At 43.2% G+C, this 26,363-nt stretch overlaps 2 protein-coding genes and 1 long non-coding RNA gene across 6 annotated transcripts in view; 1 reads left to right on the top strand and 2 right to left on the bottom strand.

Annotated features, from left to right (window-relative positions):
• The first annotated feature begins 1,627 nt into the window (after positions 1 to 1,627).
• LOC120030666 (mitochondrial fission factor homolog B-like) lies at positions 1,628 to 17,698 on the top strand. Of its 4 annotated transcripts, none has more exons than XM_038976110.1 (8): positions 1,628 to 1,947; positions 3,314 to 3,538; positions 4,562 to 4,701; positions 8,656 to 8,747; positions 9,525 to 9,713; positions 11,662 to 11,736; positions 11,885 to 11,957; positions 16,135 to 17,698. In XM_038976110.1, exons 2-8 carry the CDS (start codon positions 3,328 to 3,330, stop codon positions 16,264 to 16,266), a joined length of 912 nt encoding a protein of 303 aa, XP_038832038.1. In that variant the 5' UTR covers positions 1,628 to 1,947; positions 3,314 to 3,327; the 3' UTR covers positions 16,267 to 17,698. The 4 variants fall into 4 exon arrangements, with proteins under 4 accessions (XP_038832038.1, XP_038832045.1, XP_038832052.1 ...); XM_038976117.1 differs by having other exon boundaries at positions 3,311 to 3,538; XM_038976124.1 differs by lacking the exon at positions 9,525 to 9,713.
• Positions 2,857 to 18,303, bottom strand: LOC120030693. The gene is made up of 3 exons (XR_005473668.1): positions 16,102 to 18,303; positions 4,556 to 4,658; positions 2,857 to 3,567 (listed from the first exon to the last, which is right to left on the bottom strand). It is a non-coding gene; the product is annotated as an uncharacterized LOC120030693 (long non-coding RNA).
• A 2,160-nt stretch (positions 18,304 to 20,463) lies between these two features.
• Positions 20,464 to 26,363, bottom strand: part of LOC120030656 (angiomotin-like) — a 38,192-nt gene continuing 32,292 nt past the window's right edge. The window contains exons 11-14 of the mRNA XM_038976098.1: positions 24,482 to 24,810; positions 23,911 to 24,146; positions 23,036 to 23,284; positions 20,464 to 22,367 (exon numbers count right to left, since the gene is read on the bottom strand). Coding sequence (XP_038832026.1) covers positions 22,252 to 22,367; positions 23,036 to 23,284; positions 23,911 to 24,146; positions 24,482 to 24,810 — 930 coding nt within the window. The 3' untranslated portion in view covers positions 20,464 to 22,251. The remainder of the gene's footprint in view (positions 22,368 to 23,035; positions 23,285 to 23,910; positions 24,147 to 24,481; positions 24,811 to 26,363) is intronic.

Here is a 26,363-nt window from a genome sequence, read left to right as displayed (position 1 = left end):
ACTAGGTAAACAATCTGCCAATGTGCCCTTGAGCAAAGCACTTAACCCTAAATCAAATCAAATGTATTTATAAAGCCCTTTTTACATCAGCTGATGTCACAAAGTGCTAGACAGAAACCCAGCGTAAAACCCCAAACAGCAAGCAATGCAGATGTAGAAGCACGATGGCTAAGAAAAACTCCCTAGAAAGGCAGGGACCTAGGAAGAAACCTAGAGAGGACCCAGTCTCTGAGGGGTGGCCAGTCCTCTTCTGGCTGTGCCGGGTGGAGATTATAACAGTACATGGCCATGATGTTAAAACGTTCATAGATGACCAGTAGGGTCAAATAATAATAATCACAGTGGTTGTAGAGGGTGCAACAGGTCAGCACCTAAATGTCAGTTGGCTTTTCATAGTCAAGCATTCAGAGTTCGAGACAGCAGGTGCGTTAGAGAGAGAGAGTCGAAACAGCAGGTCCGGGACAAGGTAGCACGTCTGGTGAACAGGTCAGGGTTCTATAGCCGTAGGCAGAACAGTTGAAACTGGAGCAGCAGCACAACCAGGTGGACTGGGGACATCAAGGAGTCATCAGGCCAGGTAGTCCTGAGGCATGGTCCTATGGCTCAGGTCCTCCAGGAGGAAGAGGGAGAGAGAGAGAATTAGAGGGAGCATACATAAATTCCCACAGGACACCGGATAAGACAGGATAATTACACCAGATATAACAGACTGACCCTAGCCCCCCGACACAATACTGCAGCATAGATACTGGAGGCTGAGACAGAAGGGGTCGGGAGACACTGTGGCCCCGTCCGACGATACCCCCGGACAGGGCCAACTAGGCGGGATATAACCCCACTCACTTTGCCAAAGCACAGCCCCCACACCACTAGAGGGATATCCGCAAACCACCAACTTACTACCCTGAGACAAGGCTGAGTATAGCCCACGAAGATCTCCCCCATGGCACGAACCCAAGGGAGCGCCAACCCTGAATGCTCTTGTAAGTTGTTCTGGATAAGATCGTCTGCTAAATTACTAAAATGACATTTGTATGTAAAATGTAGTAGGCCTAGGCCAATACAGAGTGATACAAATATGTGCTTCAGTAAGGTTGGCTTCTTAGCATTTGTTGCCATGGTTATCAAATGTACCACAGAAATGGAACTTAAATCACAGAGAATAGATGTTGTGGTGGCAACTGCAAAGAAGTACTTGGATCAAGGTGTTGAATTAAAAAGCCCCGTCCTCCCAGGCCATCAGATCAGTTATGGCCAAAGTAGTAAAATGAGGTGGTGTTTTCTTTTATGAAATAGTGGTATATATGTGTTGGGTTGGTTGGTGGTGCAATTCGTTTTTTTTGTATCAAATATGTTGGGTTGGTGGTGAAATTTGTTGTTTTTTTATATCACAAAATGTAAAGCTGACAATGAACTGACAAGGTAAAAATCTGTCGTTCTGCCCCTGAACAAGGCAGTTAACCCACTGCTCCTAGGCCATCATTGTAAATAAGAATTTGTTCTTAACTGACTTGCCTAGTTAAATAAAGGTTAAATAAAAATAAAATAAAAAAAGAGTTATAGACCACACACTCCCGCACAGTAGGTGGCGGCATGCACGAAAAATGTGCAAACGCAATGATACCAAAGAAGGACGTTAGTAGGGTAGCGAGCTAGCTAATGTCAACTTTATAAAGTTTAGCTACATAGCTTGCTAGTTCCCTAAGCTTTTATCTAAATAGCTATAGTTTTTGTTGATAAACTGTCTAGCCACGGTGTTGTTAAAGATAATGTCAAATTGCTGCTGACAACTTCGTGATAGTTGACCAACTTATTTGGCTATCAGCTTTACTCCAGCTAACTTTAGCTTCTAGCTAGGTCGCTTGCATTCTAACTGACAAGCTAGCTAGCAAAGCTACTCGCTAATTTAGCTGGCCAAAGATCTCTGCCCTGCACGTTACTCCTCAGGTCTGTCATCTTTCTAGCTAGATATATCTTGCATTTATTTTACTGTAGAAAGTGTGATAACAATAGGTCAATGATTAAAGTATGATGACGAAAAAAACGATGAATAACGTTAGCCAGCTAACGCGCTAGCCCTTGGTGTTTGAGTGCAACAAGTAGCTAGCTAGCACTACTTGCCAGCTCTTTTTCAGGCTTGGTAGCTGTGATTGCTAGCTAACTGGCCACCAATATGCTAACACTGGCTTACCATAACCGTATTGTGTTGCCATAGCTAGCTATTTAGCTTGTCATGAGCTATTCTCACAGCTATTTTAACTAACTACAACAATTGTCTTCAGCCATAGCTATCCAGTAGTGTTTCATACCTAGCCACCTAACTTTAGTCTGATTAATCAGGTTGTAACGTTAATACACAATTAATTGGTATGTACAGCCTGAAACTAACGCTTGCAAGATCGTGTAAATGTTCCTTACAAGCCAGAATGTTGAATGCAATTATATTTGAACTTACCGGTACTCTATCGGAACAAACTATCCATAGGAATGTATTGTTTACCCGACTTTTTAGAGAGTAGTTAGGTAACGTTATATGGTTATGTTAAGCACCGAGGTAAAATTAGTTTTATACTGAATGTTCAGTTTTTAATCTTGTCAATATGCCTAACTATTGAACCAAGCGTGCCATGACAACGCAAATGGTAGGCTATTATCTAAATCGGGAGGGTGGAGAACAATCAACACTTTTTGTGTGTGTGAATTTCAAAAACAAATATTCTGATTTATATCTACACAAAAATCTGCAATTCCCAAAAGTGTGGATTGTTCTCTGTACTCTACCCTGATTCAGAACCATTTATGGCATTCTTGTTTCCATAGAACAGTTGAAGACAAACTGCACAGACAACCGGTATAGTAAGTTTAAATGTAATTTAATTAAACATTCTGTCTTGTAAGGAAAATGTACATGATTTGCAGGCATTACTTCAAGGCTGTATATACCAATTCATTGTGTATACAGCCTGATTAATCAGACAACTAGCTACCTAGGTACGCAGTTCTCACATTAATTGAATTGAGTTGCCTGCCATCTGCAATGATTTGACAGGCCCCTAGCCAATTAAACTCAAAGATTTACGATGGAGTTGGGCGGCGACCATTGTGGGCGGACTGGATTTAAGCACCCAAAGAATAACACAGGATAGTTCCAGCTAATCCACACTGCATGAAAATGAACCTACTAACATTTGACTAATCCTGTTGCCTATTCAGCTAACTACATCCAAGTATAGTCTTACAGGGGTAGTATAGGCTTGTCAAAGATGCACTGTGACTTCAGAAGTTGTAACACATTTTGATCTTAAAACAGCAGCTGCCAGTGCTACCATGGCTTCTTCGGAGTTTCGGGGTGACGTTTCCCAGGTGCGTGGCGGCCGTGACCCCATCTTCTCTGAGGCCATCAACCAGAAGATGCGTGTCCCCGACCGGCTGAGAGTGGGGCCAGGCATGGGACAGAGATGGGAAGAGGAGAGGCAGGAGTGTGCTGACTGTCCCGCTTCTTACAGCATGCACATCCCAGACAGGCTGTCTCTCAGAGGTGGGGACATGGTTGGTCTGGGGGTAGGCCTATTGATAAAGACAAAACAGGAGGCATTTATATGGCTTAAGTTCAAATCAAAATCTAATTTTATTTGTCACATGCGCCAAATACAGCAGGTGTAGACCTTAAAGTGAAATGCTTACTTACAAGCCCTTAACCAACAATGTAGTTTTAAGAAAAAGTGTTAAGTAAAAAAATAGATATAAAAGTAACAAGTAATTAAAATAACAGTAGCGAGGCTATATACAGGAGGTACTGGTACAGAGTCAATGTGTGGGGGCACCGGTTGGTTGAGGTAATATGTACATGTAGTTAGTTAGTGACTATGCATAGATAATAAACAGAGTAGCATCAGTGTGGGGGGGGGGCTATGCAATGCAAATTGTCTGGGTAGCCATTTGATTAGCTGTTCAGGAGTCTTATGGCTTGTTAAGATGCCTTTTAGACTTGGAGCTCCGGTACCGCTTGCCGTGCGGTAGCAGAGAGAGCCGTCTATGACTAGGGTGGCTGGAGTCTTTTACAATTTTTAGGGCCTTCCTCTGACACCGCCTGGTATAGAGGTCCTGGATGGCAGGAAGCTTGGCCCCAGTGATGTACTGGGCCGTACGCACTACCCTCTGTCGTGTGGTCGGAGGCTGAGCAGTTGCCATACCAGACATTGATGCAACCAGTCAGGATGCTCTCGATGGTGCAGCTGTATAACTTTGAGGCTCTGAGGACCCATGCCAAATCTTTTGTCTCCTGAGGGGGAATAGGATTTGTTGTGCACTCTTCACGACTGTCTTGGTGTGTTTGGACCATGATAGTTTGTTGGTGATGTGCACACCAAGGAACTTGAAGTAGAGTTGCGATAGAACGAAGACGGGTCAGAAGAAAAACTCGTTTAGACACTTAACAATGCTGGTCCAAAATGCTCTGTTTTCTTTTTTTCTTCAGGATTTGAGTCGGAGCAATAATGGGATCTGTGTGTGAGTCCCTATCTTATCTCAGTGTTCTTATATCTTTTTGACTTACTAATAGATGCCCCGGACATGAGCCCCCATCCACTGTTCACGTCATCCAAGCAAGGCGCAGCCCTCCCCCTGGGGCCTGCATGGGAGGCACAGCAGCACAGTGCCTGGAACAGAGAAAGAGACCCCTACATGAGGGAACCAGTGCAGGTATGTGAGTGTGGAGACTGGACCTTTTCTTTGGGAATGAGTTGTCTGACAATAATTGGATAAGTATAGTGTCATGCCATTGCTCTGAGTGTCATTCTTTAAAGTGTTCAGAGTCGTGCTTAGGGAGAGCATTTGAGGAGATGGAGTTAGCAAATGATTCAATATGCAGGTATCACCTGGATTGAAACATTCCCAGCAGCTTCCATCTGGCCCTACCCCCACCATTGAACTCAGGGATGGCCAACTTTGATGGGGGTGGGGGTCACCAAAAAGATCTGGACTCAACGCGGGGGGGGGGGCCGCAGTGGCTCGCGGTTCTGCATACCCATATCTATACCTAAACATTAAGTCATCCGGCACTAGCCATTTGGTGTGCCTAAGCAAAATTCAAAGTTTTAGTTAATTTCATGCAATTGTACACATTTTGCCATAGGGTGGAGAGAAATGTTTGCCTGAGAATGACTAACACAATCCAAGGGGGCCCCCGGTTGGTATTTCGACCATGATTACTACAAGTTTAGTTGGCCTCAAGACTAACTTACAATCTAAAACATTTTGCTGACATGGGCTAATTGAGTGACTGACATAAGAGAAAAACTGCTGATGCACAACCACATTTCTAAATTGCACCTTGTGTATTCTGTTCTTTTACCTGACGAAGTCCCCCTCCCCCAAAATAGATTTTCAGGGATGCAAACTAGTCACCTTTTCGGGGAAATTCGCAGTTTTGAATCCAAAATAGGTGACCTACGTGATTCGTGTAGAATCGTGCAACTGGAATTTGGAAAGTTTGAGGTGAGGGAGAAAATGTGGTGGAACAAGTATTGTTAACTTCTTGACACTAGGGGGGCGCCATTTCGACTTTGTAAAAATTTGTTCCCAAATTAAACTGCCTCGTACTCAATTCTTGCTCGTACAATATGCATATTATTATTACTATTGGATAGAAAACACTCTAGTTTCTAAAACCGTTTGAATTATTTCTCTGAGTGAAACAGAACTCATTCTGCAGCACATTTCCTGTCAGGGAGTGAGATTTCAGAAATCGAGGTCCCTGTTCTGAGGTCAGTTTATAAGTCCCCATGTAAGCCATCGGGCTACATGCACTGCATACGCCTTCCTCTAGATGTCAGTAAGCGGGGAGAATTTGAATGGAGTGGATTGCGCAATCTGGGCCACTATAAATGATCATGGAACGGAAGTACCATTCTTTTCAACGGGACATCTGGCGCAAGAGGACATCACAATGGCGTCCTGCAAACGCTTTCGTTTTAGCAGTTCTATATCTCCGGTCATGTTTTTATTCGTTATAGGTGTTAAAGACATCATAAGGTAGTTAATTTAAACCGACTTATATCAGTTTATTGCGATTTTCCTAGATTTCTTTGTGACGCGCTTTCACTAGTTGGGCACCTCTCCAGTGGGTGGCTATCGTTAGCTGCTTTTTCCACATAAGAGGACATCTTTCAACCAAAAGACGATTGTTCTGGAGAAAGGACACCTTGCCCAAGATTCTGATGGAAGCTCGGCAAATAGTAAGCAATCTTTATGTTGTTAATTCGTATTTATGTTGACAAATGTCAAATAATAATTCCGCCATGAATTTCGGTGCGGTCTCGCTTTAGCGCACGCTGTATGCTTGAAGTAACGTTAATTTTAAAAATGTAACACAGCGATTGCATTAAGAACTAATTTGTCTTTCATTTGCTGTCCAACTTGTATTTTTTAGTCAAGTTTATGAATAGTTTTTGATTAGAATAGGTGCCTCTCCAAGATGGCGCCGGACAGATTGCTTGAAGTTTTGGCCACTAATCACATTGTATAACCACGATTTGTGCCGCTAAATATGCACATTTTCGAACAAACTCTATATGCATTGTGTAATATGATGTTATAGGACTGTCATCTGAAGAATTCTGAGAAGGTTAGTGAAAAAATTAATATATTTTGGTGGTTTATACGTTATCGCTATTTTTGCCTTGAATCAATGCTGTTGTGATGTTTGCTATTGTGGTAAGCTAATATAACGCTATATTGTGTTTTCGCTGTAAAACACTTAGAAAATCTGAAATATTGGCTGGATTCACAAGATCTGTGTCTTTCATCTGCTGTACGCTGTGTATTTTTAAGAAATGTTTTATGAGTAATTAGGTAATACACGATGGTCTCTAGTTATTCTAGTCGCTTTGGTGACAGTTGTGATGGTGGCTGCAATGGTAAAATATGATTTATACCTGAAATATGCACATTTTTCTAACAAAACATATGCTATACAATAAATGTTATCAGACTGTAATCTGATGAAGTTGTTTCTTGGTTAGTGGCTATTTATATCTTTATTTGGTCGAATTTGTGATAGCTACTGATGGAGTAAAAAAGTGGTGTCTTTTGCTAACGTGGTTAGCTAATAGATTTACATATTGTGTCTTCCCTGTAAAACATTTTAAAAATCAGAAATGATGGCTGGATTCACAAGATGTGTATCTTTCATTTGGTGTCTTGGACTTGTGATTTCATGAACATTTTATTATATGATATCCCTGTGGCTTTAGGCTAGGCTATGCTAGTCAGCTTTTTTGATGGGGGGGATCCCGGATCCGGGTTTGTGAGGCGTTAGAGGTTTTAAGTATCTTGCTACAGTAGCTGGATAGAATTCTCCGTTAGCTTGCCAGAGAAATGTTGAGCAACATTAGCCAACTTAACTGATCAAGTATGATTGAATTTATGGAGTGAAAATTAGCTGGCTAATAACAGACAGCTAACGTTAGCTAGCTAACGTTACAACATCAGATGAGCTAACGTTAATAACCGAACCATTCGCTATAGTATTAACTGGTATACGACTCCTTGTCGTTCCTCAAGTTATAACGCGTTAGTTGCTTACTGGACCCTGGCAATCTGTGTGAAATGTTAACAAACTGTTTTCAAATCAAATTCTATTAGTCACATGCGCCGAATACAACAGCAACCTTACAGTGAAACGCTTACTTACGAGCCCCTAACCGACAAAGCAGTAAAAAAAAAAGATAAGAATAAGTAATTAAAGAGCAGCAGTAAAATAACAATATCGAGACTATATACAGGGGGTACCGGTACAGAGTCAATGTGTGGGGGCACCGGTTAGTTGAGGTAATATGTACATGTAGGTAGAGTTATTAAAGTGACTATGCATGGTTAACAGAGTAGGCAGGTCTAAGTGCCAGCCTCTGACTGTGGTGGTATGTAAACAGCTACGAAAAATACAGAAACTCTTAAGGCAGGTAGTGTGGTCTACAGTTTATCATGAGATACTCTACCTCAGGCTCGAGACTTCCTTAGATATCGTGCACCAGCTGTTATTGACAAAAATACAGTCCGCTGCCCCTTGTCTTACCAGACGCCGCTGTTCTATCCTGCCGGTGCAGCGTATAACCCTCCAGCTGTATGTTGATAGTGTCGTCATTCAGTCACGTCCATGAAGCATAAGATATTACAGTTTTGAATGTCCCGTTAGTAGTTTAATCTTCCATGTGGGTCTATTTTATTGTCCAAAGATTGCACGTTTGCTAGCAGAATGGAAGGAAGTGGGGGTTTATTCAATCGCCTACGAATTCCCTCTACAGTATGTGGTTAATTTTCAGAATTAGAGAATTAGGTAAAACTGAGGCGTTGCTTGTTAAACAAGTGAATTCAGTGATCAAGTGTAGCTGGAGCTGGGCCTGGCTTAAGCTGGAAGCCACTATAGAGTTGAAAGGAACACCATACACCCTCCCTCTTTTTCAATACAGTGGATAAAAAGAGGTATGCCAGGTGTACTTTGCATGTTTCAGTGCAAAAAAAGTGTCACCTTTTTGGGCACTCACAAGTTTGCATCCCTGGATTTGGAAATTGATCCGCAGGCCTACCAAAGGGGGCCACCAGTTGCCCATCTCTTCCTTATCGAACTCATGTTACTCTTTCTCTCTTCTGTGACAGAGTCCACTGCGTAGGTCCTACAGTGACCAGGCTTTTGGCAGGAGCAACCCTGGCACCCCCACCTGCAAACAGACACCACACACCCCTATCTCGTAAGTACAAGACACATTGGATTAAACACTTAACTCCTTTTAAATGTCACCATAGAGATCCATCTTTTTCCTTGGACCAGACTGAATGGCTTACTACATTTACATTTGTCATTTAGTAGAAGCTCTTGTCCAGACTGACTTACAGGAGCGTTTAGGGTTAAGTGCCTTGCTCAAGGGCACATCGACAGATTTTTCACCTCGTTGGCTCGGGGATTCGAACCAGCGGCCCTCCGGTTACTGGCCCAACGCTCTTAACCGCTAGGCTACCTGCCTCTCTGCGTAACTCCTCTGCCCAGTGAAGGGGTTACATGTACAACACTTCCTCAGAATTGGAGAAAAAAAGCTCAAAAACACATTACAAAAAGCTCCCAAAACACATGGTGCTGAATATTTTCAGAACACCAACAATTTTTGTTGGTTTTCATCACCTTGTGGACGAGACAACTCGGCCATATGTAACCAGACTTCATCAAAATTCTTTCAACGGAACATTTCAGAAAGACAAAGGGAAAGTTGCATTGTTGGCTTGGGACACTACATTCTACTGACTGCGCTGCCTCAGGCCCCATGCAGCGTTGTCCTCCCATTCTTCACCTGTGTTTCCAGCAGAGGGAGACACATTGGTTTCTCTGATCTCTAGCCTCTCCTTACATGTAGGTTGTACTCGAGGCAACATGAAGTTGTGGCGTTGTCACTATGCTTGGTAAGTGTTGTTCCCTTCTGTCTGTCCTGTCTTTTGTGGTGACCCAACCCACCCCTCACTCGTGTCGGTTGTAGTTGCGGCGGTGCAGGATGCCCCCCTCAGCGCTCCTCTACTGCAGCTGCTGCAGACACCCTGCCCATGCTCCTGGGGCTTCCTGCCACCCTACCCAGCCTCCTGTCCCCACAGACCATGCTGCAGGCTGCCAAGGAACTGGGCCAGCAGGCCTCACAGTGCCTTCTGCAGACTGTCACTCAGAAATACAGGTTAGGGGATAGCGGCTAATCCTACCTGAGTGACCCCTGCCTACCCAAACCGAAATCTTAACAAATGGCACCTAACCTCCTTCCATTTCTTCCTTGCTTACTTGGGCTTGCATTTATGTTCTTACACTACTAGTTCTCACTTTCTTTGCAAAGCTTTTGCTTCGATAAAGGATTCATTCTTGACTACAGGATCACTTCCTTTACTCACAACTTAGGTTGAAATCATACTATTTTTATTTGACCTTTATTTAACTAGGCAAGTCAATTAAGAACAAATTATTATTTACAATGACGGCCTAGTGGGTTAACATGTTCAGGGGCAGAATGACAGATGTTTACCTTGTCAGCTTGGGGATTCGATCTAGCAACGTTTCAGTTACTGGCCCACGCTCTAACCACTAGGCTACCCGCCGCCCCAAGTATACCATGAAATGCTTGCTTATGAGCCCTTCCCAACGATGCAGAGTAAAAAATAACAAAATAAGGTATTTGAGGTAGATATGTACATAAAGACAGGGTAAAGTGACTAGGAATCATGATAGACAATAATAAGAGTAAAATGGTGTATGTATATACAGTACCAGTCAAAAGTTGACACCTACAAGGGTTTTAATTTATTTTCTACATTGTAGAATAATAGTAAAGACATCAAAACTATGAAATAACACATGGAATCATGTAGTAACCAAAAGTGTAACATTCCATATGTGCTATTTCATAGTTTGTCTTCACTATTATTCTACAATGTAGAAATAAAGAAACCCTGGAATGAGTAGGTGTCAACTTTTGACTGGTACTGTATATAGTGTATACACTGAGTGTACAAAACATTAAGAACATCATCCTAATATTGAGTTGCACCCCCCTCCCCTTTTGCCCTCAGAACAGCCTCAATTCGTCAGGATATGGACTCTACAAGGTGTCAAGCGTTTCACAGGGATACTGGCCCATGTTGACTCCAATGCTTCCCACAGTTGTGTCAAGTTGGCTGAATGTCCTTTGGGTGGTGGACCATTCTTGATACACACAGGAAACTGTTGAGTGTGAAAAACCCAGCAGCGTTGCAGTTCTTCACACAAACCGGTGCGCCTGGCACCTACTACCATACCCCGTTCAAAGGCACGTCAATATTTTGTCTTGCCCATTCACCCTCTGAATGGCACACATACACAATCCATCTCAAGGCTTAACAATCCTTCTTTAACCTGTCTCCTCCCCTTCATCTGCACTGATTGAAGTGGATTTAACAAGTGACGTCAATATGGGATCATAGCTTTCACCTGGTCAATCTGTGTCATGGAAAGAGTCTGACTAGGGTGGCTGGAGTCTGACAATTTTTCGGACCTTCTTCTTACACTGCCTGATATTAGAGGTCCTGGAAGGCAGGGAGCTCTGCCCCAGTGATGTACAGGGCCGTCCGCACCACCCTCTGTAGCGCTTTGTGGTCGAGGGCGGTGCATTTGCCATAGCAAGCGGTGATGCAGCCAGTCAAGGTGCTCTCGAGGGTCCAGCTGTAGCACTTGTTGAGAATCCAAGGGCCCATGCCTATTCTTATCAGCCACCTGAGGGTGAAGAGACGCTGTTGTGCCCACTTCATTAATATGCGGGTGTGTGTGGACCATGTTAAGTCCTTAGTGATGAACTGTCCCGTCCCTCTGCACTCTAAACTCTGCTTGCTGCTTCGCTCTTGTTTCGGGTAGAAGTTTCCAGTAGGCACACATCTTGGATCAGCCCATTGTACCCTAATCCTAACCTTAGCCTTTACAGGCAACAATGGAAAACTGATCTTAGATCAGTATCCATGTGACAACTTCATCTTGCTTTGTGCTGTCTTTTGTTGCACACTTCTGGTTGTTTTTCCTCATGCTGGATCCTTCCCTGTTGTTCTTCGATCTGCCTTGTGTTAAAAGCCCCTTTGCAGACTGTGGTCTCTCTCCCTGGTTTAAAGGTTCAGCTATCCTGAACACCCAACTACCGCTGTGGTTGAGGAGCCCCCTGTGTATGTCGAACCAGCCAGGAAAAGGTGACAAGTTCTGGCAAACCATTAAAATTTCCTATTATTGGGCTTGTTTTGTGGTACCAAAAACACATTTCTGAAGCCTAAAGCATTGAAGTGTGGGTGTGTGTGCACATGCACCATTTACCTTTATCCCTATTTGTGTGGTTGGCAGTGCCATGCGGGACTCTTGGATGAGCCCAGATGAGGGAAGTGCAGCTGTGGAGTTCATCGTACTTAGGAGACAGGTAAGCAGGGTAATTACCCCTATCGCGGGTGAAAAGAGACAATAATGAGCTACTTTCACATTCCATTGAACGTCTGAATGACACTGTCTGAAACCTGCATCTGAACTAGTCTACCTTATAGGATAATGCGAAATCAATATAATGTAAAGTTAAGGGGAAGCTATAGAAACAGCTGTGATATAGGCCTAGGCTATATGAAGATGAAATTGACAACCATTTGAAAATAGAACACATGGACTCAACCTGTCCATAGCCTGTCCATAGGTGGTTATGTTGACACTGGGCTTAAATTTTTATTTGATTAAGAATTTTATCTAAGAGTAGCCTATACTCTGGCGGATATTTCAGTCTTTTTGTCTTTCACGCATCTCGACAGGCAACTTACCTATCTCTTCCCCCTCTCTCTTAAACGAGTAGCATATAAACTCAGCAAAAAAAGAAACGTCCCTTTTTCAGGACCTTGTCTTTTAAAAGATAATTAGTAAAAATCCAAATAACTTCACAGATCTTCATTATAAAGGGTTTAAACACTGTTTCCCATGCTTGATCAATGAACTATAAACAATTATTGAACATGCACCTGTGGACCAGTCGTTAAGACACTAACAGCTTACAGACAGTAGGCAATTAAGGTCACAGTTATGAAAACTTAGGACACTAAAGACGCCTTTCTACTGACTCTGAAAAACACCAAAAGAAAGATGCCCAGGGTCCCTTGCTCATCTGCATGAACGTGCCTTAGGCATGCTGCAAGGAGGCATGAGGACTGCAGATGTGGCCAGAGCAATAAATTGAAATGTCCGTACTGTGAGACGCCTAAGACCGCGCTACAGGGAGACAGGAAGGACAGCTCATCGTCCTCGCAGTGGCAGACCACGTGTAACAACACCTGCACAGAATCGGTACATCCGAACATCACACCTGCGGGACAGGTACAGGATGGCAACAACAACTGCCCGAGTTACACCAGGAACTCACTCCCTCCATCAGTGCTCAGACTGTCCGCAATAGGCTGGACTGAGGGTTGTAGGCCTGTTGTAAGGCAGGTCCTCACCAGATATCACCAGCAACAACATCGCCTATGGGCACAAACCCACCGTCGCTGGACCAGACAGGACTGTCAAAAAGTGCTCTTCATTGACGAATTGCGATTTTGTCTCACCGGGGGTGATGGTCGGATTCATATTTATCGAAGGAATGAGCGTTACACCGAGGCCTGTACTCTGGAGCAGGACCGATTTGGAGGTGGAGGTTCCGTCATGGTCTAGGGCGGTGTGTGACAGCATCATTGGACTGAGCTTGTTGTCATTGCAGGCAATCTCAATGCTGTGCATTACAGGGAAGACATCCTCCTCCCTCATGTGGTACCCTTCCTGCAGGCTCATCCTGACATGACCCTCCAGCATGACAATACCACCAGCCATACTGCTCGTTCTGTGCGTGATTTCCTGCAAGACAGGAATGTCAGTGTTCTGCCAGGGCTAGCGAAGAACCCGGATCTCAATCCCATTGAGCACGTCTGGGACCTGTTGGATCGGAGGGTGAGGGCTAGGGCCATTCCCCCCAGAAATGTCCAGGAACTTGCTGGTGCCTTGGTGGAAGAGTGGGGTAACATCTCACAGCAAGAACTGGCAAATCTGGTACAGTCCATGAGGAGGAGATGCACTACAGTATTTAATGCAGCTGGTGGCCAGACGAGATACTGACTGTTACTTGTGATTTTGACTCCCCCTTTGTTCAGGGACACATTACACCATGTCTGTGGAATTTGTTCAGTTTGTCTCAGTTGTTGAATCTTGTTATGTTCATGCAGGTATTTACACATGTTAAGTTTGCTGAAGATAAATGCAGTTAACAGTGAGAGGACGTTTGTTTTTTATATATCTACATCAGTCAAGTTTGGACACCTACTCATTTTTACTATTTTCTACATTGTAGAATAATAGTGAAGACATCAATTCTATGGAATCATGTATAAGCAAAAAAAGTGTTAAACAAATCAAAATATATTCAGCCTCAGAAATTGCAGCACAAATAAATGCTTCAGCGTTCAAGTAGCAGACATCTCAACATCAACTGTTCAGAGGAGACTGCGTGAATCAGGCCTTCATGGTCAAATTGCTGCAAAGAAACCACTACTAAAGGACTTGCTTGGGCCAAGAACACGAGCAGTGGAAATCTGTCCTTTTGGTCTGATGAGTACAAATGTGACATTTTTGGTTCTAACCGCCGTGTCTTTGTGAGACGCAGAGTAGGTGAACGGATGATCTCGTGTGGTTCCCACCGTGAAGCATGGAGGAGGAGGTGTGATGGTGCTTTGCTGGTGACACTGACTTATTTAGAATTCAAGGCACACTTAACCAGCATGGCTACCGCAGCATTCTGCAGCGATACGCCATCCCATCTGGTTTGCACTTAGTGGGACTATCATTTGTTTTTCAACAGCTGTTTGACCAAGAGTGAGTGATGGACTACTGCATCAGATGACCTGGCCTCCAGTCACCCGACCTCAACCCAATTGAGATGGTTTGGGATGAGTAGGACCGCAGAGTAAAGGAAAAGCAGGTGCTCAGCATATGTGGGAACTCCTTCAAGGCTGTTGGAAAAGCATTCCAGGTGAAGCTGGTTGAGAGAATGCCAAGTGTGCAAAGCTGTCATCAAGGCAAAGGGTGGCTATTTCAAGAATCTCAAATCTCAAATATATTTTGATCAACACTTTTTTGGGGGGTTACTACGTTATTGCATAGTTTGTATTCACTATTATTCTACAATGTAGAAAATAGTGAAAATAAAGAAAAACCCTTGCATGAGTCAACTTTTGACTGGTACTGTTTGAGTTACAGTTCATAAGGAAATGAGTCAATTGAAATAAAATCATTAGTCCCTGATCTATGGCTTTCACATGACTGGGAATACAGTTATGCATCTGTTGGTCAAAGATACCTTAAAAAAAAGGTAGTGGGGAGAATCAGAAAACCAGTCAGTATCTGGTGTGACCATTTGCCTCATGCAGCATGACACATCTCCTTTGCATAGAGTTGATCATACTGTTGATTGTGGAATGTTGTCCCAGTCCTCTTCAATGGCTGTGCGAAGTTGCTGGATTTTGGCGGGAACTGGAACATGCGATTGTACACATCGATCCAGAGCATCCCAAACGTGCGCAATGGGTGATATGTCTACAGAGTATACAGGCCATGGAAGAACTGGGACATTTTAAGCTTCCTAGAAGTGTGTGCAGATCCTTGCGACATGGGGCCGTGCATTATCATGCTGAAACATGAGGTGATAGCGGGAGATTTAACGGCACGACAATGAGCCTCAGGATCTCGTCACGGTATCTATGTGCATTGAAATTGCCATCGATAAAATGCAATTGTAAATTGACCGTAACTTGTGCCTGCTACATTTCTGGGATATTTTTCAGCTCATGAAACATGGGACCAACACTTTACATGTTGTTTACATTTCTGTTCAGTGTAGTTTGCAATTTAAAAAAGCATCAATCAATCCTCTTGCTTGCTGAATTTCAATAAAATAGGTCAGTGTTGGCAATGAACTGGCGGGGAAGTTTGAATGGCGAAAGTGACATGTAGCTCTGGTGTAATGTAATCACAAAGGCTAAATTAATACATTGCTGCACTGATGCATTGTAAAAAATAAAACGGGCAGAAATTAATTTATTCATTCACACAACAAACTCAGACCTGTCAGTGGCAGGCTACCCTGTATTTTGTCTTATAAAAAATATTCTGGCAATGTATCCAGTCAAAATGTATTAGGCTAGAAATTACATTAAATGTTTATATAGGCCTATATTACTTCATGACAGTATCTTATGGTGCTGGTAAGACGTTAGAGGACTTGGTGAGTGACATCAGCATCTTTAGGCTTAATTTAGGCCTGAATCTCTCACGATAAGCCTGTTTACTGTTCGTGCGGCCTTATGCTTTTGTTCCATTATGACAGTGTAGCCTGTGTTCAACCAGTAGATGGAGCCATAACTTCAATATTTTCTTCTGTCCATTGAGTTACTAATGTTATGGATACTTATGTTGCATTTCTGTAAGATGTCCTTTCTACTGAGGCCATCTTTACACTACGACAAATGTTGTGTATAAACAAAAATAAATCAGTCACTTACAGTATAACAGATCAGCGCCTTTCTCGTGTCCAGGTGGTGAAGATGAGTCGTCGTCTGGTGGGTCTGGAGAAGCAGAACGCTGAACGGAGACAGACTGAGCTGGTGCTCTTCTCCCTGTTCCTTTCTGCCTGCCTGCTCAACGGATGGCTCTGGATACGCAGATAACAGACACACGTCACTCAAACAGCCCGCTCATCTGCTCCAACCAGCTACTTTGCTCAACTCTGCATTACACATCCACTCAGCTGGGTAGTTTGTCAGTGCACTTATTCTTACACACATGTTGGTGTTAGATGTTGAGCAAGTATAAATCGCAATGGCCCATCTCCTTTCTTTCAATGCCAGGGCCCAGATTCACAAAACACTTCTTACGAAAAATACGTTCACAAGATATTTTAAGTGCAATTCCTCTATCTTCTTACAAATCTTCATTTCTTGGCAACTTATCTCACAATGGCAATCATGTTAGCATATTTCATACTGCGATTACTGTTCTAAAACATGTTATTGGGTTTAAAATGATCAATACTGAAACTTTCAGATGAAGTTTGTGTGAATTAAACTGCTTTCATGAGCTTTTTCTCGCACTGCCAAGAGTTTAGCTAACTTGGAATTAAGAACCAAATTTCTTCTTAAGGAGAAATAGAGCAAGAAAATGTCCAATAACCTTTTGAGGAATAACAACTTTCTTCAAGTCTATAGTTAAGGTCTAGTGAATCTGGGCCCAGGAGAGGAAGCTATTTCGGTAACTGTTAAGGTAGGGCCTTAGGATGATAAAATGAAGGTGTTGAGCATTAGTGGTGTGCATAGGTCACATATGGACTAAGTTGATTGTCAAGGTGGATGCTGGCAAATTTCAACATTATCAGGGATTGATCCATGTCATGTTTGCCTAAAGGATTGGCCATCTCTGTGACTTGAACAGCGAGTGCTTACCACGGTTGGAGGTGGTGATAGGGAATGATAGTGTTACTGCGGAGGCTTCTATATTGTTGTCGTTGAGATGGATAATCAGATTTACGTCATTGGTCTGTCAAAACACAGCTTGTGTAAACTTAACATTTCAATCTAGTTGGTAACCACTGGTGGTGGAATGCCATGAGTCAGTTGGTAACTGGTCCAAAGTATCTAGTATACTATTATGGTATGATTTACTTGGAACTCTTCAGACTTAGAGAAGCCTAAATTGTAATCTGTTTCAGACAGTACATGGGTAATAAGGTCCTTCTGTAAGGCCTCTATTTAATCGAGACATGTCTGCGTTTGAATGCCTGCGACATGAAGTGCTTTGAAGTTGGCTGCCTCAGTGGCTTTGATCTTTTCCAGACCAGTTTATACTATGAAATTATATGTTTCTCAGAAGTCGAATGTAAATTGAACACTAATTTATTACATGGGGTTTCTTTTTCCATTTTTGAAGTTGTACTGGGTTTACAATAAATGAAATGTTGAGAGGTTTGTTTTGTCCGTTGGGTCTTTCACCTGCTTGAAACTTGTCTGGGGCCGTATTCATTACCTCGATTCTGTTGCAAACGGAACAGAAGTGTTTTTTTCCATTGGAAAACTTCCGTTTGGAGTAAACATGCGTACCCTAACAGCAATGGTTTGACATTTGAGTCGTTATTTCTAACGCCGTTTTGAACTTTAACACAGTAGGGATAATAAGGGAGTAGTTTGACACACGAGCAACTGCTCACACCGCTGAAACATCTGGGTGGTATTCATTATGCAGATTCTGATGCATGGAATTTGTCAGGTGTGGTTTCATTGCATTCAATGGCAACAAGCTGCTTGTGGATTTGACAGCTCTAATGCGTTCCACCAAGACACTATTTCAATCTGATTGAATCTAGCCCTTAGATATCGAAGAAGTCAACTAGTCTAGTTCCACTGCATGTTTTCATTGTTCCTCTAATCAGGGACTGATTTAGAACTAGGACAACAGGTGGGTACAATTATCAGGTAGAACAGAAAACTAGCAGGGCGGTGGTAAGCTCTTCATGGAGGGTGTGACGTAAGCAAATACATTGAAAAGTCACCTTGTCCTAGAGAGATTTCCAGGGTTATCGAAACGTCACACCAGGGTAAGCCTACAGGGAACAAAGCCCACAGGGAACAAAGCCCTTAAGTGTTTCTAACATCCCCTATGGGGAAAAATGAATGGAACCGTTTGACTGCTAGGTTTTATAACTCATACTGTGGTACTCTATACCCCAAAAAATACGTGTACATTATAAAAGAGCAAAATGCACAGAACAAAGTCGCATTGTATATTTATTTAACAAAAAAAAAAAATGCTAAACCAAGTAAACTCACTATCTGAAACATTTGGAAAGTCGTCAGGAGTGCATGAAATATATATTTTTTGTAAAAACCAGATGGTTGATTAGAAATACAATTTAATTAAACATGAATGGCGATTGTACAGTAATGACATTGTCAAGCAGCATCTATTTTACAGACTTTGAAAGGCACAAATACTAGAAGACCTTGCATTTAAAAAAAAAAGTAACATTCATTACTACCAGAGAATCCGGTAAACTCACCAATTCTCTGCTCTTGATTGACCAAAAACATTAATACATAGTTTGATTATAATTATTCCCATCACCACACTGATAAGGCAGGTCTACAGGCTCACTTTGACTTAAACATGTAAATGCTGAGCACTCAACATGAGAACTTGCGAAATCATCTGTTTGACAGTAATGGGTACAGAACATTTTTCTGCTCAGAACACCTTATGAAATTTGAAGCAAGACCCATGGACTGGCATTCGGGTGGGATCGCAAAGAGTTGCATATTGTGCTGTATGCTATCAGTACAGATTTTAAGGGGAACACCTTTGCTTTAAGAGTTGTATAAATGACATTTTCTGAAGCTTCAGGTGCAGGCTGGTACAGTACTTGATAATCGGGACTTTGACATGTCTATATGATTGTTAGTAACACCGTGAAAAAACATGTGATGCTCTCCCAATAAATGTAACATTAAATCCATTGGCCTTTTGAAAATGTAACCATTGAAAAGTGTCATTTTACAAACAGTAAAACAGCAAGTGCAACTGATAGCCATCCAAATGAGCCTTAGCACAAAGCATAAAATATTAAGTGTTCAACCCCATAGTCCCCACCCAAGGTTCAGTCTCCAATCCCAGGGTCCATTGTCTATCCTGGACAAAACTTGACACTACAAGGGGAGAAATTGCCCCCTGTGCTGGACATTTTTAATTTCTTAACACTAATTGTGCTTTTTATTTCATTATAAAACTGACATACTGTACACTATATATACAAAATGATATGGACACCCCTTCAAATCAGTGGATTCGGCTATTTTAGCCACACCGGTTGCTGACAGGTGTATGAAATTGAGCACACAGCCATGCAATCTCCATAGACAAACATTGGCAGTAGAATTGCCTGACTGAAGAGCTCAGTGACTTTCAACGTGGCACCGTCATAGGATGCCACCTTTCCAACAAGTCAGTTTGTCAAATTTCTGCCCTGTTAGAGCTTCCCCGATCAACTGTAAGTGCTGTTATTGTGAAGTGGAAATGTCTAGGAACAACAACGGCTCAGCCGCAAAGTGGTAGGCCACACAAGCTCACAGAACAGAACTGCCAAGTGCTGAAGCGTGTAAAAAATAGTCTGTCCTTGGTTGTAACAACACTCACCACCGAGTTAAACTGCCTCTGGATGCAATGTCAGCACAAGCACTGTTCATTGGGAGCTTCATGAAATGGGTTTCCATGGCCAAGCAGCCGCACACAAGCCTAAGATCACTATGCTCAATGCTAAGCAACGGCTAGAGTGGTGTATAGCTCGCCGCCATTGGACTCTGGAGCAATGGAAACGTGTTTTCTGGAGTGATGAATCACTCTTCACCATCTGGCAGTCGAACGAATCTGGGTTTGGCGGATCCAAGGAGAACGCTACCTGTGCCAATTGTAAAGTTTGGTGGAGGAGGAATAATGGTCTGGGGTTGTTTTTCCATGGTTCGGGCTAGCCCCCTTAGTTCCAGTGAAGGGAATTCTTAACGCTACAGCATACAATGACATTCTGTGATTCCAACTTTGTGGCAACAGTTTGGGGAAGGATCTTTCCTGTTTCAGCAAGACAATGCCCCCGTGCACAAAGTGAGGTCCATACAGAAATGGTTTGTCGAAATCGGTGTGGAAGAACTTGACTGGCCTGCACAGAGCCCTGACCTCAACTCCATGGAACGCCAACTGCGAGCCAGACCTAATCGCCCAACATCAGTGCCCGACCTTACTAATGCTCTTGTGGCTGAATGGAAACAAGTCCCCCCAGCAATGTTCCAAAATCTAGTGGAAAGCCTTCCCAGAAGAGTGGAGGCTGTTATAGCAGCAAAGGGGGGACCAACTCCATATTAATGCCCATGATTTTGGAATGAGATGTTCAACAAGCAGGTGTCCACATACTTTTGGTGATGTAGTGTACTTCTTTCAAACACTGGCCTAACTGCATCAGCCAGGTTGGAGAAATGTAGATACGAGGAGACAGTTTGTTTGAGCAGGTGAAGTAAAATTTTGTTCAGAGATATTATTGACCTCAGTGTTTTGTTTTTTAAATGTCCACTTAACCAATTGACATTAAAGACAATAGTGGGGTCAGGCCAGGAGACTGGCTGGTGGAGTGTTTCTTTGGTCCCACATTTTTGGCTTTGGATTATAAATTCTCACCTAGATTGTTATGTATGTGGATATTTGTCACTGTTAGATGTGATATCTATGATACAGACAAGGATCATAGATAGGATCATTATCACATCAAGCCCCAGACAAACTCATTCTGTTACCTTTGGTCAAAAGAAAGGGACACGTGTGGTTGTGAAACTGACTTGGATTTCAACTGCTAACATCACCCCATAGGCTGTGTTTAACCAGGCAGCCCAATTCCTATCTTTTGCCCAATTATTGGGAAAAGATCAGAATTGGGCTTCCTTTGTAAATGGAGCCATATAGTTTCATAAATACAATGTCAATCGGTGTAGAAAGACAGTTGATTGTTACCAGATTGTCTGATCATTGCATAAACTAGTAGTTAAAATCCTAATGGACTATTTCAGGCCTAATATCATTTGAAGCAAGTCTGGGCAAAATACCCTTTCAAACCCAGCATGACTGGATTTAAGGACACTTAACAAGTATTGTGGAGAACCTTAACTGATGCATAGGCACATTGGTGAACACCAAACCTCTTCTACTGCTGCACTTCGAAAGAGACAGACCCCATCCAGTGGGGTCACAAAGGCAGCACATTGGACCACAGTAGAAATGTGTGAGTCTCGCTCCCCCAAGTTTTCCACTGTGACATGGGGGGCCGGTCCCCCAATACTTTAAACAGTGCATTGTGGTCCTTGGCTGGCAGTGCCATGTAACCGAATGGCTTCTAAAAACCTATTCCATTCAGTTCAGTTAAATGATACACATGCCATACATACAGTATCTAAATACAGTATTTACAGGTTAAAGTAATGTTTTGTAGTTTACAATATCACTGATTACCCAAGTGCCACATCTAACATTGGTGAATAATGTACTGTTTACTACACATAAATAGATGACCTATGTCAGACTTAACGTAAAAATATATATTTTTAAACACACTCATGAAAAAAGTAAGTAGTGCAATAGATGCAACGTATGGTAGCCAATACATTTGATCCAAGGGGGCTAGTTAACCAATAGATGCAATGGTAGCCAATACATTTGATCCAAGGGGCTAGTTAACCAATAGATGCAACGTATGGTAGCCGATACATTTGATCCAAGGGAGCTAGTTAACCAATAGATGCAACGTATGGTAGCCAATACATTTGATCCAAGGGGGCTAGTTAACCAATAGCCTCCAGCAACACTGTTCAAGAGAGTTCACTGATCATTCTGATGACACTAAAACCTCCCGAATCACAAACCGTACAAAGTATTGTTCATTAAAGCACATCTAAAAAAGTGATGTATTTGAACACACCCTCGGTCACCCGACAACTAGTTAAACACCAAACGTTGAAAAAAGGAATCCTCCACCTATTTTGAAAGTGTGTGTCTGTGAATGTGTGTGTATTGATTGTGCACAAACACATATTGTCCTCCTGTCCTGTGACCTATAGAGGCTATGGTTCAGTTCAGATGAGAATCTCCACCATGTCGTTGTCCTCCTGTTGAGGGGCTGATGTGGCCTGGGGGTGGGACTGCGCCAGGACACGCCTCTCCAGGGTACTGCTGTGGAACACTGGCACATCTACAGAAACACCGGGAGAAGGTTGGTCAACTGATCAAAGGGAACATCTACCCCCAAAACAAAGATTCGGCCTATTCCCCAAACCCCATATAATGCACTACTTTTGACCAGAGCCACATAAGTAGTGCACTATAAAGGGAATAGGCTATTTGCCTTAAAGAAAACAATATCCTGCACATTATATTTGAATAGGCGATTTGACCCCATATTGCCCCATATAGACCCCATATTACATCCAGAGCATCTGACCCACTCCCTCTTAACCTCTCCCCCCAGCTACTGCTTGGTTGAAACAAATGTGTGGTTCCTGGATTATTTCTTGAATTAGTCTTGTATCACTTTAAAACAGATTTTAAACAAAAGGCCATTTGCGTTTGGTTAGATCATTTTCCTAGAAACGATTCAGTTCAGCCTGAAGTGACGTTTGCCATTCTGCTATGTTAGCACTGCACATTGCAGAAGCATCCTGGTTGGTCACGTCTAGACTAATTGAAAGTTTATATTTCTCAAATTGCAGGCAGTGAACACTCTAAAATACTTCATATTAACTGGGTCTGGAAAAACTCTGGACCCTAGTTAAAAGCATATAATTAGGACCTGTGGTCAGGACAAACTGCTGGCCCTACTTGTGTCCACGGTGGATTGCACTAATGTAGATTGCACTGTACCTGCGATGCGGTCAGGTATGTAGACGGGGCTGGGGCTGGAGAGGCGGTTGGGCAGGGTCGTGCTCTGCAGGGCTGGGGTGCTGGGCTTGCTGCTAGCCTCCTGGCTCTGGCCCTTGTCTGTCTGGGTGCAGCTGTCCCTGCTGCCTGTCTTAGAGTGGCCTGCTGTCAGGGGCAGGACCGGGGAGGGAGATGACGAGATGGACTCTGTCCTCAGAGAATCGGTACGGTACTCTGGACCCAACAGAACTCCTGAGGGGAGGGAATAGAGAAGACCCGTTAGGCATGTGGTGGTGCTGGGTTACCCATGACAAGTTGTTTATTGATGCACATGGAAGCAAGTTGAAGTAAGATAAAATAGTCGATAGTAACAGACAGTACATTGCAGGATTCAAATCAGCCTGTACCAGCAAGCACAGCACCTTTGATAATATTAAACTTCCCACCCTCCATCACTAGCAGACTATTACTCAGCCTGATGATTCAATGTTACTATTGAACTCTAAGTTACATTACAAACCCACAGCTGAAGACCATTCACACCCCTTTGTCTCTCCGTCATCACGCTCTGACCCACACATCTCAGGGGCCTGTGAATCAACTTCCTGTACCCTCCCTGCCCTCTTCCTCCTAACCAGACTTCTGGCTTTTGTCCCTCTACCCTGCATCTGAAATGACACCCTTATAGTTCACTACTTTTCACAAGAGGCCTAGGCCAAGTCTAGTCAAAAGTAGTGCCCTCCCTATGTCTGCAGTTCCAGTATCTAACCCACTCAATTCAAATTAATCCATCAAATATAACAAGAGAAAACTCAAATAGCCTTTATCATGTGGCACAAAACACAACCAAACCCCATTAAAACCAATAGAATTCTTACCCAGGCTGCCCTTCCAGCTGCTGTCCTTGCGCTCTTCTGTGATGGGGGAGCTGCTGAGGCCCAAGCTGTGTGAGAGCAGGCCCGAGCCGCCCGTGTTGGCGATGGACATCAGAGACTTGGAGGGTCGCATGGTGGCCGCGGCGTCCCGGTCCTTGTTGGGATCCTTCCTGGAACGCTGGTGGAGCACTTTGATCATGGCATCCTTCTCTATGATCTGGGCGTGCAGGTTCTTGATCCTGTGGGACGGGACATGAGTATAGTTCTTAAAATAAAAGTACAACATCCTGCAAAGTGCAGACTGCATTAATATTTGAATGTGATTGTTCTCACTGATCATACAGAACACAATGGGAGTTAGACTGGATTTGACTTGGGTCACGGTTGCACTGAAGTTCTAGGATCTAGGATAAGTGGTTGTGTTAGGCTGTTAAGGATCGTATCTGTATAGTGCACTGTACAGAACATGTTTATTATATGATATTGATAGGTTTAATGCCTCTCCAGACATTTTGAAGATCAGTTGATCTGAATAGACCTGTGCAGGATGTGTCTCAAACACACAACTATCTACCTGCTTTCCATGTCTAGACAGCGGCGGTTGGCCAGCAGGATCTCCTCCTCCTCCTTCTGGATACGAGCCTCCACTGACAGCTGCTGCTCATAGCTGCTGCTGGCGGAGTGGCTTATCACTGACGACGACGTGTCCCTCTGGGTGGCGACGGAGGCGGCGGCGTCTAAGGCAAACTGCCTCATGACGCTCTCCTCCAGGTACTTCTGCTCCCACTTGGTCATGTCTGCCTCCAGGGCCAGGATCCTCTCCTCCTTCTCCCTCAGATGCTCCATCAGAGCCGTGGCGTTGTACTCCTGACCACTGCTGCTGCTCTGGGAGCCACCTTGTCTCTGGATGGGTGGAGGGGAGGAGAGGCAGGGAGACAATGGGGGTGGAAGGTGTGGCCGTCAGTGAACATAATTGTTCAAGAGCTCGACCGCCATCCAAGTGAGCAATCAAGTCACATTCACATTTGTATTACCAACACACACAATTTCTGCCTATATCATGGCCTATGGCAACACTGGCTGGTAGAGAGGCAAGGCTCCAAGTATGTCTGTAGTCTCTGTGGACCAGACAATCTGTCTGCTCCCAAAGGCTCTAATGGAATATACAGTACCAGTCAAACGTTTGGACACACCTAGTTATTCTAGGGGTTTTGACTGGTACTGTACATCGCTCTCTTCCTCTCTCCTACTTCCCCTCCGGTGTTCTGTCATCTACAACCTTTCCCCCACATTCTCAGCATCCTTGAGGACCTGGCTGCGCTCTAGTAATGAGAAAACATTATGTGGTGCCCCGCTCGGCTCTGCTCAGACACACAGAAAGAGAGAATGGAATTTAAGGAAGAGATCATCTCTGTTGGGACTGGGAGAGAGAGAGCCTGGAATTCTGGGTCAGGTCGCCCCGCTGACGCTGAATGCAGCTGAGATGCTGCACCGTCTCATAGGCAGGTTAGTATTTTTCATCATGAATCTATTTCTGGAGGCCGTTCTGTAGAGTGGTCACTAGCTGGCACAGCCACAAAGTCATAACATCTGATTTAAAGCTAACTCTAACCACACTGCTAACCCTAATGCTTAACACTAACCTTAAATTAAGACCAAAAAGCTAATTTTTCTTTACAATATAGCCAATTTTGACTTTGCAGCTGGCCTAAGGGGAAATCACTCAGTTCTACCTCCACCCCCCCTCGAGTGTACGTATGTTTTTTTGTCCTAGCACTACACAGCTGATTCAAATAACCAACTCATCATCAAGCTTTGATCATTTGAATCAGCTGTGTAGTGCTACAGCAAAACTAAAACTTTGCCCCAGGACCGACTTTGGGAAACCCTGCTCTAGAGGGGTTCGAAAGGACGTTTCTTTTGAAGTGTCTGTCCTATCTGAGAGATATAAGAATGATCAGGAAACTTTTTTTTGACACATATTTAACCCCCTTTTTTAAGCTACTAAACTACTTCCATATACAGTGGGGGGAACAAGTATTTGATACACTGACGATTTTGCAGGTTTTCCTACTTACAAAGCATGTAGAGGTCTGCAATTTTTTTATCATAGTTACACTTCAACTGTGAGAGACAGAATCTAAAACAAAAATCCAGAAAAACACATTGTATGATTTTTAAGTAATTAATTTGCGTTTTATTGCATGACATAAGTATTTGATCACCTACCAACCAGTAAGAATTCCGTCTCTCACAGACCTGTTAGTTTTTCTTTAAGAAGCCCTCCTGTTCTCCACTCATTACATTTTATTTTATTTTACCTTTATTTAACCAGGTAGGCTAGTTGAGAACAAGTTCTCATTTGCAACTGCGACCTGGCCAAGATAAAGCATAGCAGTGTGAACAGACAACAACACAGAGTTACACATGGAGTAAACAATAAACAAGTCAATAAC

This window comes from Salvelinus namaycush, chromosome 3, assembly GCF_016432855.1.
Source record: "Salvelinus namaycush isolate Seneca chromosome 3, SaNama_1.0, whole genome shotgun sequence".
NCBI classification, from domain to species: domain Eukaryota; kingdom Metazoa; phylum Chordata; class Actinopteri; order Salmoniformes; family Salmonidae; genus Salvelinus; species Salvelinus namaycush.
The sequence above is the reverse complement of the archived record's forward strand: the minus strand, read 5'-3'. Positions and strand labels throughout refer to the sequence as shown.